Source organism: Salmo salar, chromosome 03 (genome assembly GCF_965601325.2).
Source record: "Salmo salar chromosome 03, fSalSal1, whole genome shotgun sequence".
NCBI lineage: Eukaryota > Metazoa > Chordata > Actinopteri > Salmoniformes > Salmonidae > Salmo > Salmo salar.
Window position 1 is genome coordinate 86,185,001 of NC_138293.1, and position 17,100 is coordinate 86,202,100.

Consider the following 17,100-nt stretch of genomic DNA (forward strand, 5'->3'; position numbering starts at 1 on the left):
AGGAGAAGGAGAGGGACAGGAGAAGGAGAAGGACAGAAGGAGAGGAGAAGGAGAGGGACAGGAGGGGACAGGAGAAGGAGAGGATAAGGAGAGGGACAAGAGAAGGAGAGGGACAGGAGAAGAGAGGGACAGGAGAAGCAGAGGGACAGGAGAAGGAGAGGGACAGGAGAAGGACAGGAGTGGACAGGAGAAGGAGAGGGACAGGAGAAGGAGAAGGACAGGAGAAGGAGAGGGACAGGAGAAGGAGAGGGACAGGAGAAGGAGAGGAGAAGGAGAGGGACAGGAGAAGGAGAGGGACAGGAGAAGGACAGGAGTGGACAGGAGAAGGAGAGGGACAGGAGAAGGAGAGGGACAGGAGAAGCAGAGGGACAGGAGAAGGAGAGGGACAGGAAAGGAGAAGGACAGGAGAAGGAGAAGGACAGGAGATGGAGAGGGACAGGAGAAGGAGAGGGACAGGAGAAGGAGAGGGACAGGAGAAGCAGAGGGACAGGAAAACGAGAGGGACAGGAGAAGGAGAGGGACAGGAGAAGGAGAGGGACAGGAGAAGCAGAGGGACAGGATGAGGAGAGGGACAGGAGGAGGAGAAGGACAGGATGAGGAGAGGGACAGGAGAAGGAGAAGGACAGGAGAAGGAGAGGGATAGGAGAAGGAGAGGGACAGGAGAAGGAGAAGGACAGGAGAGGGGGGGGGACAGGAGAAGGAGAGGGGAAGGACAAGAGGAGGAGAGGGACAGGAGAAGGAGAGGGGAAGGACAGGAAGAGGAGAGGGACAGGAGAAGGAGAGGGACAGGAGAAGGAGAAGGACAGGAGAAGGAGAAGGACAGGAGAAGGAGAGGGACAGGAGAAGGAGAGGGGAAGGACAGGAAGAGGAGAGGGACAGGAAAGGAGAGGGACAGGAGAAGGAGAAGGACAGGAAAAGGAGAGGGAGAGGGACAGGAGACGTAGAGGGACAGGAGAGGGGGAGGGCCAGGAAAAGGAGAAGGACAGGAGAAGGAGAGGGACAGGAGAAGGAGAGGGACAAGAGAAGGAGAAGGAGAGGGACAGGAGATGGAGAGGGACAGGAGAAGCAGAGGGACAGGAGAAGGAGAGGGACAGGAGAAGGAGAGGGACAGGAGAAGCAGAGGGACAGGAGAAGGAGAGGGACAGGAGAAGCAGAGGGACAGGAGGAGGAGAGGGACAGGAGAAGGAGAAGGACAGGAGAAGGAGAGGGACAGGAGCGGCAGAGGGACAGGAAAAGGAGAGGGACAGGAGAGGGGAGAGACAGGAGAAGGAGAGGGACAGGAGAAGGAGAGGGACAGGAAAAGCAGAGGGACAGGAGAAGGAGAGGGACAGGAGAAGCAGAGGGACAGGAGCAGGAGAGGGACAGGAAAGGAGAAGGAGAGGGACAAGAGAAGGAGAAGGAGAGGGACAGGAGAAGGAGAAGGACAGGAAAAGGAGAGGGACAGGAGAAGGAAAGGGACAGGAGGAGGAGAAGGACAGGAGGGGACAGGAGTAGGAGAAGGACAGGACAAGGAGAGGGACAGGAGAAGCAGAGGGACAGGAAAGGAGAGGGACAGGAGAGGCAGAGGGACAGGAGAAGGAGAGGGACAGGAGAAGGAGAAGGAGAGGGACAGGAGAAGGAGAGGGACAGGAGAAGGAGAAGGACAGAAGGAGAGGAGAAGGAGAGGGACAGGAGGGGACAGGAGAAGGAGAGGATAAGGAGAGGGACAAGAGAAGGAGAGGGACAGGAGAAGAGAGGGACAGGAGAAGCAGAGGGACAGGAGAAGGAGAGGGACAGGAGAAGGACAGGAGTGGACAGGAGAAGGAGAGGGACAGGAGAAGGAGAAGGACAGGAGAAGGAGAGGGACAGGAGAAGGAGAGGGACAGGAGAAGGAGAGGAGAAGGAGAGGGACAGGAGAAGGAGAGGGACAGGAGAAGGACAGGAGTGGACAGGAGAAGGAGAGGGACAGGAGAAGGAGAGGGACAGGAGAAGCAGAGGGACAGGAGAAGGAGAGGGACAGGAAAGGAGAAGGACAGGAGAAGGAGAAGGACAGGAGATGGAGAGGGACAGGAGAAGGAGAGGGACAGGAGAAGGAGAGGGACAGGAGAAGCAGAGGGACAGGAAAACGAGAGGGACAGGAGAAGGAGAGGGACAGGAGAAGGAGAGGGACAGGAGGGGACAGGAGAAGGAGAGGATAAGGAGAGGGACAAGAGAAGGAGAGGGACAGGAGAAGAGAGGGACAGGAGAAGCAGAGGGACAGGCGAAGGAGAGGGACAGGAGAAGGACAGGAGTGGACAGGAGAAGGAGAGGGACAGGAGAAGGAGAAGGACAGGAGAAGGAGAGGGACAGGAGAAGGAGAGGGACAGGAGAAGGAGAGGAGAAGGAGAGGGACAGGAGAAGGAGAGGGACAGGAGAAGGACAGGAGTGGACAGGAGGAGGAGAGGGACAGGAGAAGGAGAGGGACAGGAGAAGCAGAGGGACAGGAGAAGGAGAGGGACAGGAAAGGAGAAGGACAGGAGAAGGAGAAGGACAGGAGATGGAGAGGGACAGGAGAAGGAGAGGGACAGGAGAAGGAGAGGGACAGGAGAAGCAGAGGGACAGGAAAACGAGAGGGACAGGAGAAGGAGAGGGACAGGAGAAGGAGAGGGACAGGAGAAGCAGAGGGACAGGATGAGGAGAGGGACAGGAGAAGGAGAAGGACAGGAGAAGGAGAGGGACAGGAGAAGCAGAGGGACAGGAAAAGGAGAGAGACAGGAGAAGGAGAGGGACAGGAGGAGGAGAGGGACAGGAGAAGGAGAGGGACAGGAGAAGGAGAAGGAGAGGAGAAGGAGAGGGACAAGAGAAGAAGAAGGACAGGAGGGGACAGGAGAAGGAGAAGGACAGGACAAGGAGAGGGACAGGAGAAGCAGAGGGACAGGAAAACGAGAAGGACAGGAGGGGACAGGAGAAGGAGAGGGACAAGAGAAGGAGAGGGACAGGTGCAGGAGAGGGACAGGAGTAGGAGAGGGACAGGAAAAGGAGAGGGACAGGAAGGGCAGAGGGACAGGGGAAGGAGAGGGACAGGAGGAGCAGAGGGACAGGAGGAGGAGAGGGACTGGAGTAGGAGAAGGAGAGGAGAAGGAGAGGGACAAGAGAAGGAGAAGGCGAGGAGAAGGAGAGGGACTGGAGAAGGAGAGGGACAGGAGAAGGAGAAGGACAGGAGGGGACAGGAGAAGGAGAAGGACAGGAGAAGGAGAGGGACAGGAGAAGCAGAGGGACAGGAGAAGGAGAGGGACAGAAGAAGGAGATGGACAGGAGAAGGAGAGGGGCAGGAGAAGCAGAGGGACAGGAGAATGAGAGGGACAGGAGAAGGAGAAGGACAGGAGAAGGAGAGGGACAGGAGAAGCAGAGGGACAGGAGAAGGAGAGGGACAGAAGAAGGAGATGGACAGGAGAAGGAGAGGGGCAGGAGAAGCAGAGGGACAGGAGAATGAGAGGGACAGGAGAAGCAGAGGGACAGGAGGAGGAGAGGGACAGGAGAGGGAGAAGGACAGGAGTAGGAGAGGGACACGAGAAGCAGAGGGACAGGAAAAGGGGAGGGAAAGAGGGGAAATGGTGAAAAGAATGGAAGCAGAGGGAACAGATCTTGCTTGTGTGTGTGTGTGTGTGTGTGTGTGTGTGTGTGTGTGTGTGTGTGTGTGTGTGTGTGTGTGTGTGTTTGATAGAGTAAGACAGACATTCTAACCTCTAATCCTCCTCCATCCTCTTCATCCTCTCTCTCAGGACTCAGCTCACATCCGTTACGTGGAGAACAGAGCCTCCTCGCAGGCCTTCCAGTTCTTCGTGCCGATTGGTGCTGGGGCCGGACTCCACCTGCCGTCATCCATGTTCATTGGCCAGCCCAACGACAAGCGGGCCTCTCCCGATCTCTCAGCAGACGAACAGCTGGCCTGTCGCTGGAGGAAGGTGAGACACAGGAAGTAATGTAACAGGGAAAACATTTTAGCCTGGGCCCAGATGGGTTTCTGTTGTCTTGCTAACTCCTATGTAATGGTCATTGTCGAGACCAGGAGTTGGCAAGCCAGCACAAACAGATCTGGGACCAGGCTAGGACTCTGCAGCCAGGTGTTACCATGACATAACTAGACACTACAAAGGTCATTGTTTTAACATTTCACAATGACAGTGGTGACAATGACATGTTCAACCTTCTCTCTCTTTACATTATTCTCCCTCTGTCTTCCACCACTCACCCCCGTACCCCTCTCCCACCCTCTCCCCCCCCCCCCCTCTCTCTCTCCCCCTCTCTCTCTCCCCCCTCTCTCTCCCCCCTCTCTCCCCCCCCTCTCTCTCCCCCCTCTCTCTCTCCCCCCTCTCTCCCCCCCTCTCTCTCCCCCTCTCTCTCTCCCCCCCTCTCTCTCCCCCATCTCTCCCCCCTCTCTCTCCCCCATCCCTCTCTCTCTCTCCCCAGTGCCATCTTCTCTTTGAGTCCCTGCAAGACCTCGTGGACCACGTCAACGACTTCCACGTCAAACCTGAAAAGGATTCTGGTTACTGCTGCCACTGGGACGGCTGTGCTCGCAAAGGGCGGGGCTTCAACGCTAGGTGAGACTGACCTCAGATCATGACTGAGATGATTAACTAACCACTGAAATGTGTCCAACATCAGACATTTACCACTCCTTCATGAAACCAGTCAGTACACCTCTATGAGTATCATTCAAAACTACCTTCCTAACTTTTCAGAAAGATGTTATGAATTCCTTGTACCCATTCAAGTACATTGTTCCATATGGGTTTGCGTGTGCACCTGTTATTATACTCAAGTAAGTGTGTAAAGATGTTATGAATTCCTTGTACCCATTCAAGTACATTGTTCCATATGGGTTTGCGTGTGCACCTGTTATTATACTCAAGTAAGTGTGTGTGTGTGTGTGTGTGTGTGTGTGTGTGTGTGTGTCTGCAGGTACAAGATGCTTATCCATATCCGTACACACACCAATGAGAAGCCTCACCGCTGCCCCACCTGCAACAAGAGCTTCTCTCGCCTGGAGAACCTCAAGATACACAACCGCTCACACACAGGTTGGATAGACACACAGACACACAGGTTGGATAGACACACAGACACACAGACACACAGACACACAGGTTGGATAGACACTCAGAAACACAGACACTCAGACACTCAGACACTCAGACACACAGACACTCAGACACACAGACACTCAGACACTCAGACACACAGACACTCAGACACTCAGACACACAGACACACAGACACTCAGACACTCAGACACTCAGACACTCAGACACACAGACACTCAGACACACAGACACACAGACACACAGACACTCAGACACTCAGACACACAGACACACAGACACTCAGACACACAGACACTCAGACACTCAGACACACAGACACTCAGACACTCAGACACACAGACACTCAGACACACAGACACTCAGACACTCAGACACACAGACACTCAGACACACAGACACTCAGACACACAGACACTCAGACACACAGACACTCAGACACACAGACACTCAGACACACAGACACACAGACACTCAGACACACAGACACACAGACACTCAGACACTCAGACACACAGACACTCAGACACACAGACACACAGACACTCAGACACTCAGACACTCAGACACACAGACACTCAGACACACAGACACTCAGACACTCAGACACACAGACACTCAGACACTCAGACACACAGACACTCAGACACACAGACACTCAGACACACAGACACACAGACACTCAGACACACAGACACTCAGACACTCAGACACACAGACACTCAGACACACAGACACTCAGACACTCAGACACTCAGACACACAGACACTCAGACACACAGACACTCAGACACACAGACACTCAGACACTCAGACACTCAGACACACAGACACTCAGACACTCAGACACTCAGACACTCAGACACACAGACACACAGACACTCAGACACACAGACACACAGGTTGGATAGACACTCAGACACACAGACACTCAGACACTCAGACACACAGACACACAGACACTCAGACACACAGACACTCAGACACTCAGACACACAGACACACAGACACTCAGACACACAGACACTCAGACACTCAGACACACAGACACTCAGACACACAGACACTCAGACACTCAGACACACAGACACTCAGACACACAGACACTCAGACACACAGACACTCAGACACTCAGACACTCAGACACTCAGACACACAGACACTCAGACACTCAGACACTCAGACACACAGACACTCAGACACTCAGACACACAGACACTCAGACACTCAGACACACAGACACTCAGACACTCAGACACACAGACACACAGACACACAGACACTCAGACACACAGACACTCAGACACACAGACACTCAGACACTCAGACACACAGACACTCAGACACTCAGACACACAGACACTCAGACACTCAGACACACAGACACTCAGACACTCAGACACACAGACACTCAGACACTCAGACACACAGACACTCAGACACACAGACACACAGACACTCAGACACACAGACACTCAGACACTCAGACACACAGACACTCAGACACACAGACACTCAGACACTCAGACACACAGACACACAGACACTCAGACACACAGACACACAGACACTCAGACACACAGACACACAGACACTCAGACACTCAGACACACAGACACTCAGACACTCAGACACACAGACACACAGACACTCAGACACACAGACACACAGACACACAGACACACAGACACTCAGACACACAGACACTCAGACACACAGACACACAGACACTCAGACACACAGACACTCAGACACACAGACACACAGACACTCAGACACACAGACACTCAGACACTCAGACACTCAGACACTCAGACACACAGACACACAGACACTCAGACACACAGACACTCAGACACTCAGACACACAGACACTCAGACACTCAGACACACAGACACACAGACACTCAGACACACAGACACTCAGACACACAGACACTCAGACACTCAGACACACAGACACACAGACACTCAGACACTCAGACACACAGACACTCAGACACTCAGACACACAGACACTCAGACACACAGACACTCAGACACACAGACACACAGACACTCAGACACTCAGACACACAGACACTCAGACACTCAGACACACAGACACTCAGACACTCAGACACACAGACACTCAGACACTCAGACACTCAGACACACAGACACTCAGACACTCAGACACACAGACACTCAGACACTCAGACACACAGACACTCAGACACACAGACACACAGACACTCAGACACTCAGACACACAGACACTCAGACACACAGACACTCAGACACACAGACACACAGACACTCAGACACACAGACACTCAGACACTCAGACACACAGACACACAGACACACAGACACTCAGACACACAGACACTCAGACACACAGACACTCAGACACACAGACACACAGACACTCAGACACTCAGACACTCAGACACTCAGACACACAGACACTCAGACACACAGACACTCAGACACACAGACACTCAGACACTCAGACACACAGACACTCAGACACTCAGACACACAGACACTCAGACACTCAGACACTCAGACACACAGACACTCAGACACACAGACACACAGACACTCAGACACACAGACACTCAGACACTCAGACACACAGACACTCAGACACACAGACACTCAGACACACAGACACACAGACACTCAGACACACAGACACACAGACACTCAGACACACAGACACACAGACACTCAGACACACAGACACTCAGACACACAGACACTCAGACACTCAGACACACAGACACTCAGACACTCAGACACACAGACACTCAGACACACAGACACTCAGACACACAGACACTCAGACACACAGACACACAGACACTCAGACACACAGACACACAGACACTCAGACACACAGACACTCAGACACACAGACACACAGACACTCAGACACACAGACACTCAGACACACAGACACTCAGACACTCAGACACACAGACACACAGACACTCAGACACACAGACACACAGACACTCAGACACTCAGACACTCAGACACACAGACACTCAGACACACAGACACACAGACACTCAGACACACAGACACTCAGACACACAGACACTCAGACACACAGACACTCAGACACTCAGACACACAGACACTCAGACACTCAGACACACAGACACTCAGACACTCAGACACACAGACACTCAGACACACAGACACACAGACACTCAGACACACAGACACTCAGACACACAGACACTCAGACACACAGACACTCAGACACTCAGACACACAGACACTCAGACACTCAGACACACAGACACACAGGTTGGATAGACACTCAGACACACAGACACTCAGACACTCAGACACACAGACACTCAGACACACAGACACTCAGACACACAGACACTCAGACACTCAGACACACAGACACTCAGACACACAGACACTCAGACACTCAGACACACAGACACTCAGACACTCAGACACTCAGACACACAGACACTCAGACACTCAGACACACAGACACTCAGACACTCAGACACACAGACACTCAGACACACAGACACACAGACACTCAGACACACAGACACTCAGACACTCAGACACACAGACACTCAGACACTCAGACACACAGACACTCAGACACTCAGACACTCAGACACACAGACACACAGACACTCAGACACTCAGACACACAGACACTCAGACACACAGACACTCAGACACTCAGACACACAGACACACAGACACTCAGACACACAGACACTCAGACACTCAGACACACAGACACTCAGACACACAGACACTCAGACACTCAGACACACAGACACTCAGACACACAGACACTCAGACACTCAGACACACAGACACTCAGACACACAGACACTCAGACACACAGACACACAGACACTCAGACACACAGACACTCAGACACACAGACACTCAGACACTCAGACACACAGACACACAGACACTCAGACACACAGACACACAGACACACAGACACTCAGACACACAGACACTCAGACACACAGACACACAGACACTCAGACACACAGACACTCAGACACTCAGACACACAGACACACAGACACACAGACACTCAGACACACAGACACACAGACACTCAGACACACAGACACTCAGACACACAGACACTCAGACACTCAGACACTCAGACACACAGACACACAGACACTCAGACACACAGACACTCAGACACACAGACACACAGACACTCAGACACACAGACACACAGACACTCAGACACACAGACACTCAGACACACAGACACACAGACACTCAGACACACAGACACTCAGACACTCAGACACACAGACACACAGACACTCAGACACTCAGACACACAGACACTCAGACACTCAGACACACAGACACACAGACACTCAGACACACAGACACTCAGACACACAGACACACAGACACTCAGACACACAGACACTCAGACACACAGACACTCAGACACTCAGACACACAGACACTCAGACACACAGACACACAGACACACAGACACTCAGACACACAGACACACAGACACTCAGACACTCAGACACACAGACACTCAGACACTCAGACACACAGACACTCAGACACACAGACACTCAGACACACAGACACACAGACACTCAGACACACAGACACTCAGACACACAGACACTCAGACACTCAGACACACAGACACTCAGACACTCAGACACACAGACACACAGACACTCAGACACACAGACACTCAGACACTCAGACACACAGACACTCAGACACACAGACACTCAGACACACAGACACTCAGACACTCAGACACACAGACACTCAGACACTCAGACACTCAGACACACAGACACTCAGACACACAGACACTCAGACACACAGACACACAGACACTCAGACACACAGACACACAGACACTCAGACACACAGACACTCAGACACTCAGACACACAGACACTCAGACACACAGACACACAGACACTCAGACACACAGACACTCAGACACACAGACACACAGACACTCAGACACTCAGACACACAGACACTCAGACACTCAGACACACAGACACTCAGACACTCAGACACACAGACACTCAGACACTCAGACACACAGACACTCAGACACTCAGACACTCAGACACACAGACACACAGACACTCAGACACTCAGACACACAGACACTCAGACACTCAGACACACAGACACACAGACACTCAGACACACAGACACACAGACACTCAGACACTCAGACACACAGACACTCAGACACTCAGACACACAGACACTCAGACACTCAGACACACAGACACACAGACACTCAGACACACAGACACTCAGACACACAGACACACAGACACTCAGACACACAGACACTCAGACACTCAGACACACAGACACTCAGACACACAGACACTCAGACACACAGACACTCAGACACTCAGACACACAGACACTCAGACACTCAGACACACAGACACTCAGACACACAGACACTCAGACACACAGACACTCAGACACACAGACACTCAGACACACAGACACACAGACACTCAGACACACAGACACTCAGACACTCAGACACACAGACACTCAGACACACAGACACACAGACACTCAGACACACAGACACTCAGACACACAGACACTCAGACACTCAGACACACAGACACTCAGACACTCAGACACACAGACACTCAGACACTCAGACACACAGACACTCAGACACTCAGACACACAGACACTCAGACACACAGACACACAGACACTCAGACACACAGACACACAGACACTCAGACACACAGACACTCAGACACACAGACACTCAGACACACAGACACTCAGACACACAGACACTCAGACACTCAGACACTCAGACACACAGACACTCAGACACTCAGACACACAGACACTCAGACACACAGACACTCAGACACACAGACACACAGACACTCAGACACACAGACACTCAGACACTCAGACACACAGACACACAGGGATAGACACACAGACACTCAGACACACAGACACTCAGACACACAGACACTCAGACACACAGACACACAGACACTCAGACACACAGACACTCAGACACTCAGACACACAGACACTCAGACACACAGACACTCAGACACTCAGACACACAGACACTCAGACACACAGACACTCAGACACTCAGACACTCAGACACACAGACACTCAGACACTCAGACACACAGACACACAGACACTCAGACACACAGACACACAGACACTCAGACACACAGACACTCAGACACACAGACACTCAGACACACAGACACTCAGACACACAGACACTCAGACACTCAGACACACAGACACTCAGACACACAGACACACAGACACACAGACACACAGACACTCAGACACACAGACACACAGACACTCAGACACACAGACACACAGACACTCAGACACTCAGACACACAGACACACAGACACACAGACACTCAGACACTCAGACACACAGACACTCAGACACACAGACACACAGACACTCAGACACACAGACACTCAGACACTCAGACACACAGACACACAGGTTGGATAGACACTCAGACACACAGACACTCAGACACTCAGACACACAGACACTCAGACACACAGACACTCAGACACTCAGACACACAGACACTCAGACACACAGACACTCAGACACTCAGACACACAGACACTCAGACACACAGACACTCAGACACTCAGACACACAGACACTCAGACACACAGACACTCAGACACACAGACACACAGACACTCAGACACTCAGACACACAGACACTCAGACACACAGACACTCAGACACACAGACACTCAGACACTCAGACACACAGACACTCAGACACTCAGACACACAGACACTCAGACACACAGACACACAGACACTCAGACACACAGACACTCAGACACACAGACACTCAGACACACAGACACACAGACACTCAGACACTCAGACACACAGACACTCAGACACACAGACACTCAGACACTCAGACACACAGACACTCAGACACTCAGACACACAGACACTCAGACACACAGACACACAGACACTCAGACACACAGACACTCAGACACTCAGACACACAGACACACAGACACTCAGACACACAGACACACAGACACTCAGACACACAGACACTCAGACACTCAGACACACAGACACACAGACACTCAGACACACAGACACTCAGACACTCAGACACACAGACACTCAGACACACAGACACTCAGACACTCAGACACACAGACACTCAGACACACAGACACACAGACACTCAGACACACAGACACTCAGACACTCAGACACACAGACACTCAGACACTCAGACACACAGACACTCAGACACTCAGACACTCAGACACACAGACACTCAGACACACAGACACACAGACACTCAGACACTCAGACACTCAGACACACAGACACACAGACACTCAGACACTCAGACACTCAGACACTCAGACACACAGACACTCAGACACTCAGACACACAGACACTCAGACACTCAGACACACAGACACTCAGACACACAGACACACAGACACTCAGACACACAGACACTCAGACACTCAGACACACAGACACTCAGACACACAGACACTCAGACACTCAGACACACAGACACACAGACACTCAGACACACAGACACACAGACACTCAGACACACAGACACTCAGACACACAGACACTCAGACACTCAGACACACAGACACACAGACACTCAGACACACAGACACACAGACACTCAGACACACAGACACTCAGACACTCAGACACACAGACACTCAGACACTCAGACACACAGACACACAGACACTCAGACACACAGACACTCAGACACACAGACACTCAGACACTCAGACACACAGACACTCAGACACACAGACACTCAGACACTCAGACACACAGACACTCAGACACTCAGACACACAGACACACAGACACTCAGACACACAGACACTCAGACACTCAGACACACAGACACTCAGACACACAGACACTCAGACACACAGACACTCAGACACACAGACACTCAGACACTCAGACACACAGACACTCAGACACTCAGACACACAGACACTCAGACACTCAGACACACAGACACTCAGACACACAGACACACAGACACTCAGACACACAGACACTCAGACACACAGACACACAGACACTCAGACACACAGACACTCAGACACACAGACACACAGACACACAGACACACAGACACTCAGACACACAGACACTCAGACACTCAGACACACAGACACTCAGACACACAGACACTCAGACACTCAGACACACAGACACTCAGACACTCAGACACACAGACACACAGACACTCAGACACACAGACACTCAGACACACAGACACACAGACACTCAGACACTCAGACACACAGACACTCAGACACTCAGACACACAGACACACAGGTCGATAGACACACAGACACTCAGACACACAGACACTCAGACACACAGACACTCAGACACACAGACACTCAGACACTCAGACACACAGACACTCAGACACTCAGACACACAGACACTCAGACACACAGACACTCAGACACTCAGACACACAGACACTCAGACACACAGACACACAGACACTCAGACACACAGACACTCAGACACTCAGACACACAGACACTCAGACACACAGACACACAGACACTCAGACACACAGACACTCAGACACACAGACACTCAGACACTCAGACACACAGACACTCAGACACTCAGACACACAGACACACAGACACTCAGACACACAGACACACAGACACACAGACACTCAGACACACAGACACTCAGACACACAGACACTCAGACACACAGACACTCAGACACACAGACACACAGACACTCAGACACACAGACACTCAGACACTCAGACACACAGACACACAGACACTCAGACACACAGACACTCAGACACTCAGACACACAGACACTCAGACACACAGACACTCAGACACTCAGACACACAGACACTCAGACACTCAGACACACAGACACTCAGACACACAGACACACAGACACTCAGACACACAGACACTCAGACACACAGACACTCAGACACACAGACACTCAGACACACAGACACTCAGACACTCAGACACACAGACACTCAGACACACAGACACTCAGACACACAGACACTCAGACACTCAGACACTCAGACACACAGACACTCAGACACTCAGACACACAGACACACAGACACTCAGACACACAGACACTCAGACACACAGACACACAGACACTCAGACACACAGACACTCAGACACACAGACACACAGACACTCAGACACACAGACACACAGACACTCAGACACTCAGACACACAGACACTCAGACACACAGACACTCAGACACACAGACACTCAGACACACAGACACTCAGACACTCAGACACACAGACACTCAGACACACAGACACTCAGACACACAGACACACAGACACTCAGACACACAGACACTCAGACACACAGACACTCAGACACTCAGACACACAGACACTCAGACACTCAGACACTCAGACACTCAGACACACAGACACTCAGACACACAGACACTCAGACACACAGACACACAGACACTCAGACACACAGACACTCAGACACACAGACACTCAGACACACAGACACACAGACACTCAGACACACAGACACACAGACACTCAGACACACAGACACTCAGACACTCAGACACACAGACACACAGACACTCAGACACTCAGACACACAGACACTCAGACACACAGACACACAGACACTCAGACACACAGACACTCAGACACTCAGACACACAGACACTCAGACACACAGACACTCAGACACACAGACACTCAGACACACAGACACACAGACACTCAGACACTCAGACACACAGACACTCAGACACACAGACACTCAGACACTCAGACACTCAGACACTCAGACACACAGACACTCAGACACACAGACACACAGACACTCAGACACACAGACACTCAGACACTCAGACACACAGACACACAGGTATAGACACTCAGACACACAGACACTCAGACACTCAGACACACAGACACTCAGACACTCAGACACACAGACACTCAGACACACAGACACTCAGACACTCAGACACACAGACACACAGACACTCAGACACACAGACACTCAGACACTCAGACACACAGACACTCAGACACACAGACACTCAGACACACAGACACACAGACACTCAGACACACAGACACTCAGACACTCAGACACACAGACACTCAGACACACAGACACACAGACACTCAGACACACAGACACTCAGACACACAGACACTCAGACACACAGACACTCAGACACTCAGACACACAGACACTCAGACACACAGACACTCAGACACACAGACACTCAGACACTCAGACACACAGACACACAGACACACAGACACTCAGACACACAGACACTCAGACACACAGACACTCAGACACTCAGACACTCAGACACTCAGACACACAGACACACAGACACTCAGACACACAGACACTCAGACACTCAGACACACAGACACTCAGACACACAGACACTCAGACACTCAGACACACAGACACTCAGACACACAGACACTCAGACACACAGACACACAGACACTCAGACACACAGACACTCAGACACTCAGACACACAGACACTCAGACACACAGACACTCAGACACACAGACACTCAGACACTCAGACACACAGACACTCAGACACTCAGACACACAGACACTCAGACACTCAGACACACAGACACTCAGACACACAGACACACAGACACTCAGACACACAGACACACAGACACTCAGACACACAGACACTCAGACACACAGACACTCAGACACTCAGACACACAGACACTCAGACACTCAGACACACAGACACACAGACACTCAGACACACAGACACACAGACACTCAGACACACAGACACTCAGACACTCAGACACACAGACACTCAGACACACAGACACTCAGACACACAGACACACAGACACTCAGACACTCAGACACACAGACACACAGACACTCAGACACACAGACACTCAGACACACAGACACTCAGACACACAGACACTCAGACACACAGACACTCAGACACTCAGACACACAGACACTCAGACACTCAGACACACAGACACTCAGACACACAGACACACAGACACTCAGACACACAGACACTCAGACACACAGACACACAGACACTCAGACACACAGACACTCAGACACACAGACACACAGACACTCAGACACACAGACACTCAGACACACAGACACTCAGACACACAGACACTCAGACACACAGACACACAGACACTCAGACACACAGACACTCAGACACACAGACACTCAGACACTCAGACACACAGACACTCAGACACACAGACACACAGACACTCAGACACACAGACACTCAGACACACAGACACACAGACACTCAGACACACAGACACTCAGACACACAGACACACAGACACTCAGACACACAGACACTCAGACACTCAGACACACAGACACTCAGACACACAGACACTCAGACACACAGACACTCAGACACTCAGACACTCAGACACACAGACACTCAGACACTCAGACACACAGACACTCAGACACTCAGACACACAGACACTCAGACACACAGACACACAGACACTCAGACACACAGACACTCAGACACACAGACACACAGACACTCAGACACACAGACACTCAGACACTCAGACACACAGACACTCAGACACTCAGACACACAGACACTCAGACACACAGACACTCAGACACTCAGACACACAGACACTCAGACACTCAGACACTCAGACACACAGACACTCAGACACACAGACACTCAGACACACAGACACTCAGACACACAGACACTCAGACACTCAGACACACAGACACTCAGACACACAGGTTGGATAGACACACAGACACACAGACACTCAGACACTCAGACACACAGACACTCAGACACACAGACACTCAGACACTCAGACACACAGACACTCA

General features: G+C 51.6%; 1 protein-coding gene across 3 annotated transcripts in view; it reads left to right on the forward strand.

Moving 5' to 3' along the window:
- The window catches only part of LOC123741732 (zinc finger protein GLIS2), a 121,919-nt gene that overhangs the window by 71,245 nt on the left and 33,574 nt on the right, over window positions 1–17,100 (forward strand). The window contains exons 4-7 of one of the 3 annotated variants that reach the window (XM_082972851.1): window positions 3,741–3,923; window positions 4,429–4,562; window positions 4,924–5,067; window positions 5,966–8,475. In XM_082972851.1, the coding sequence (XP_082828977.1) occupies window positions 3,741–3,923; window positions 4,429–4,562; window positions 4,924–5,067; window positions 5,966–8,375 (2,871 nt within the window). In that variant the 3' untranslated portion in view covers window positions 8,376–8,475. Of the gene's footprint in view, window positions 1–3,740; window positions 3,924–4,428; window positions 4,563–4,923; window positions 8,476–17,100 lie in introns of those variants that run through there. The other 2 variants (XM_045715645.2, XM_082972852.1) reach the window with 2 other exon arrangements.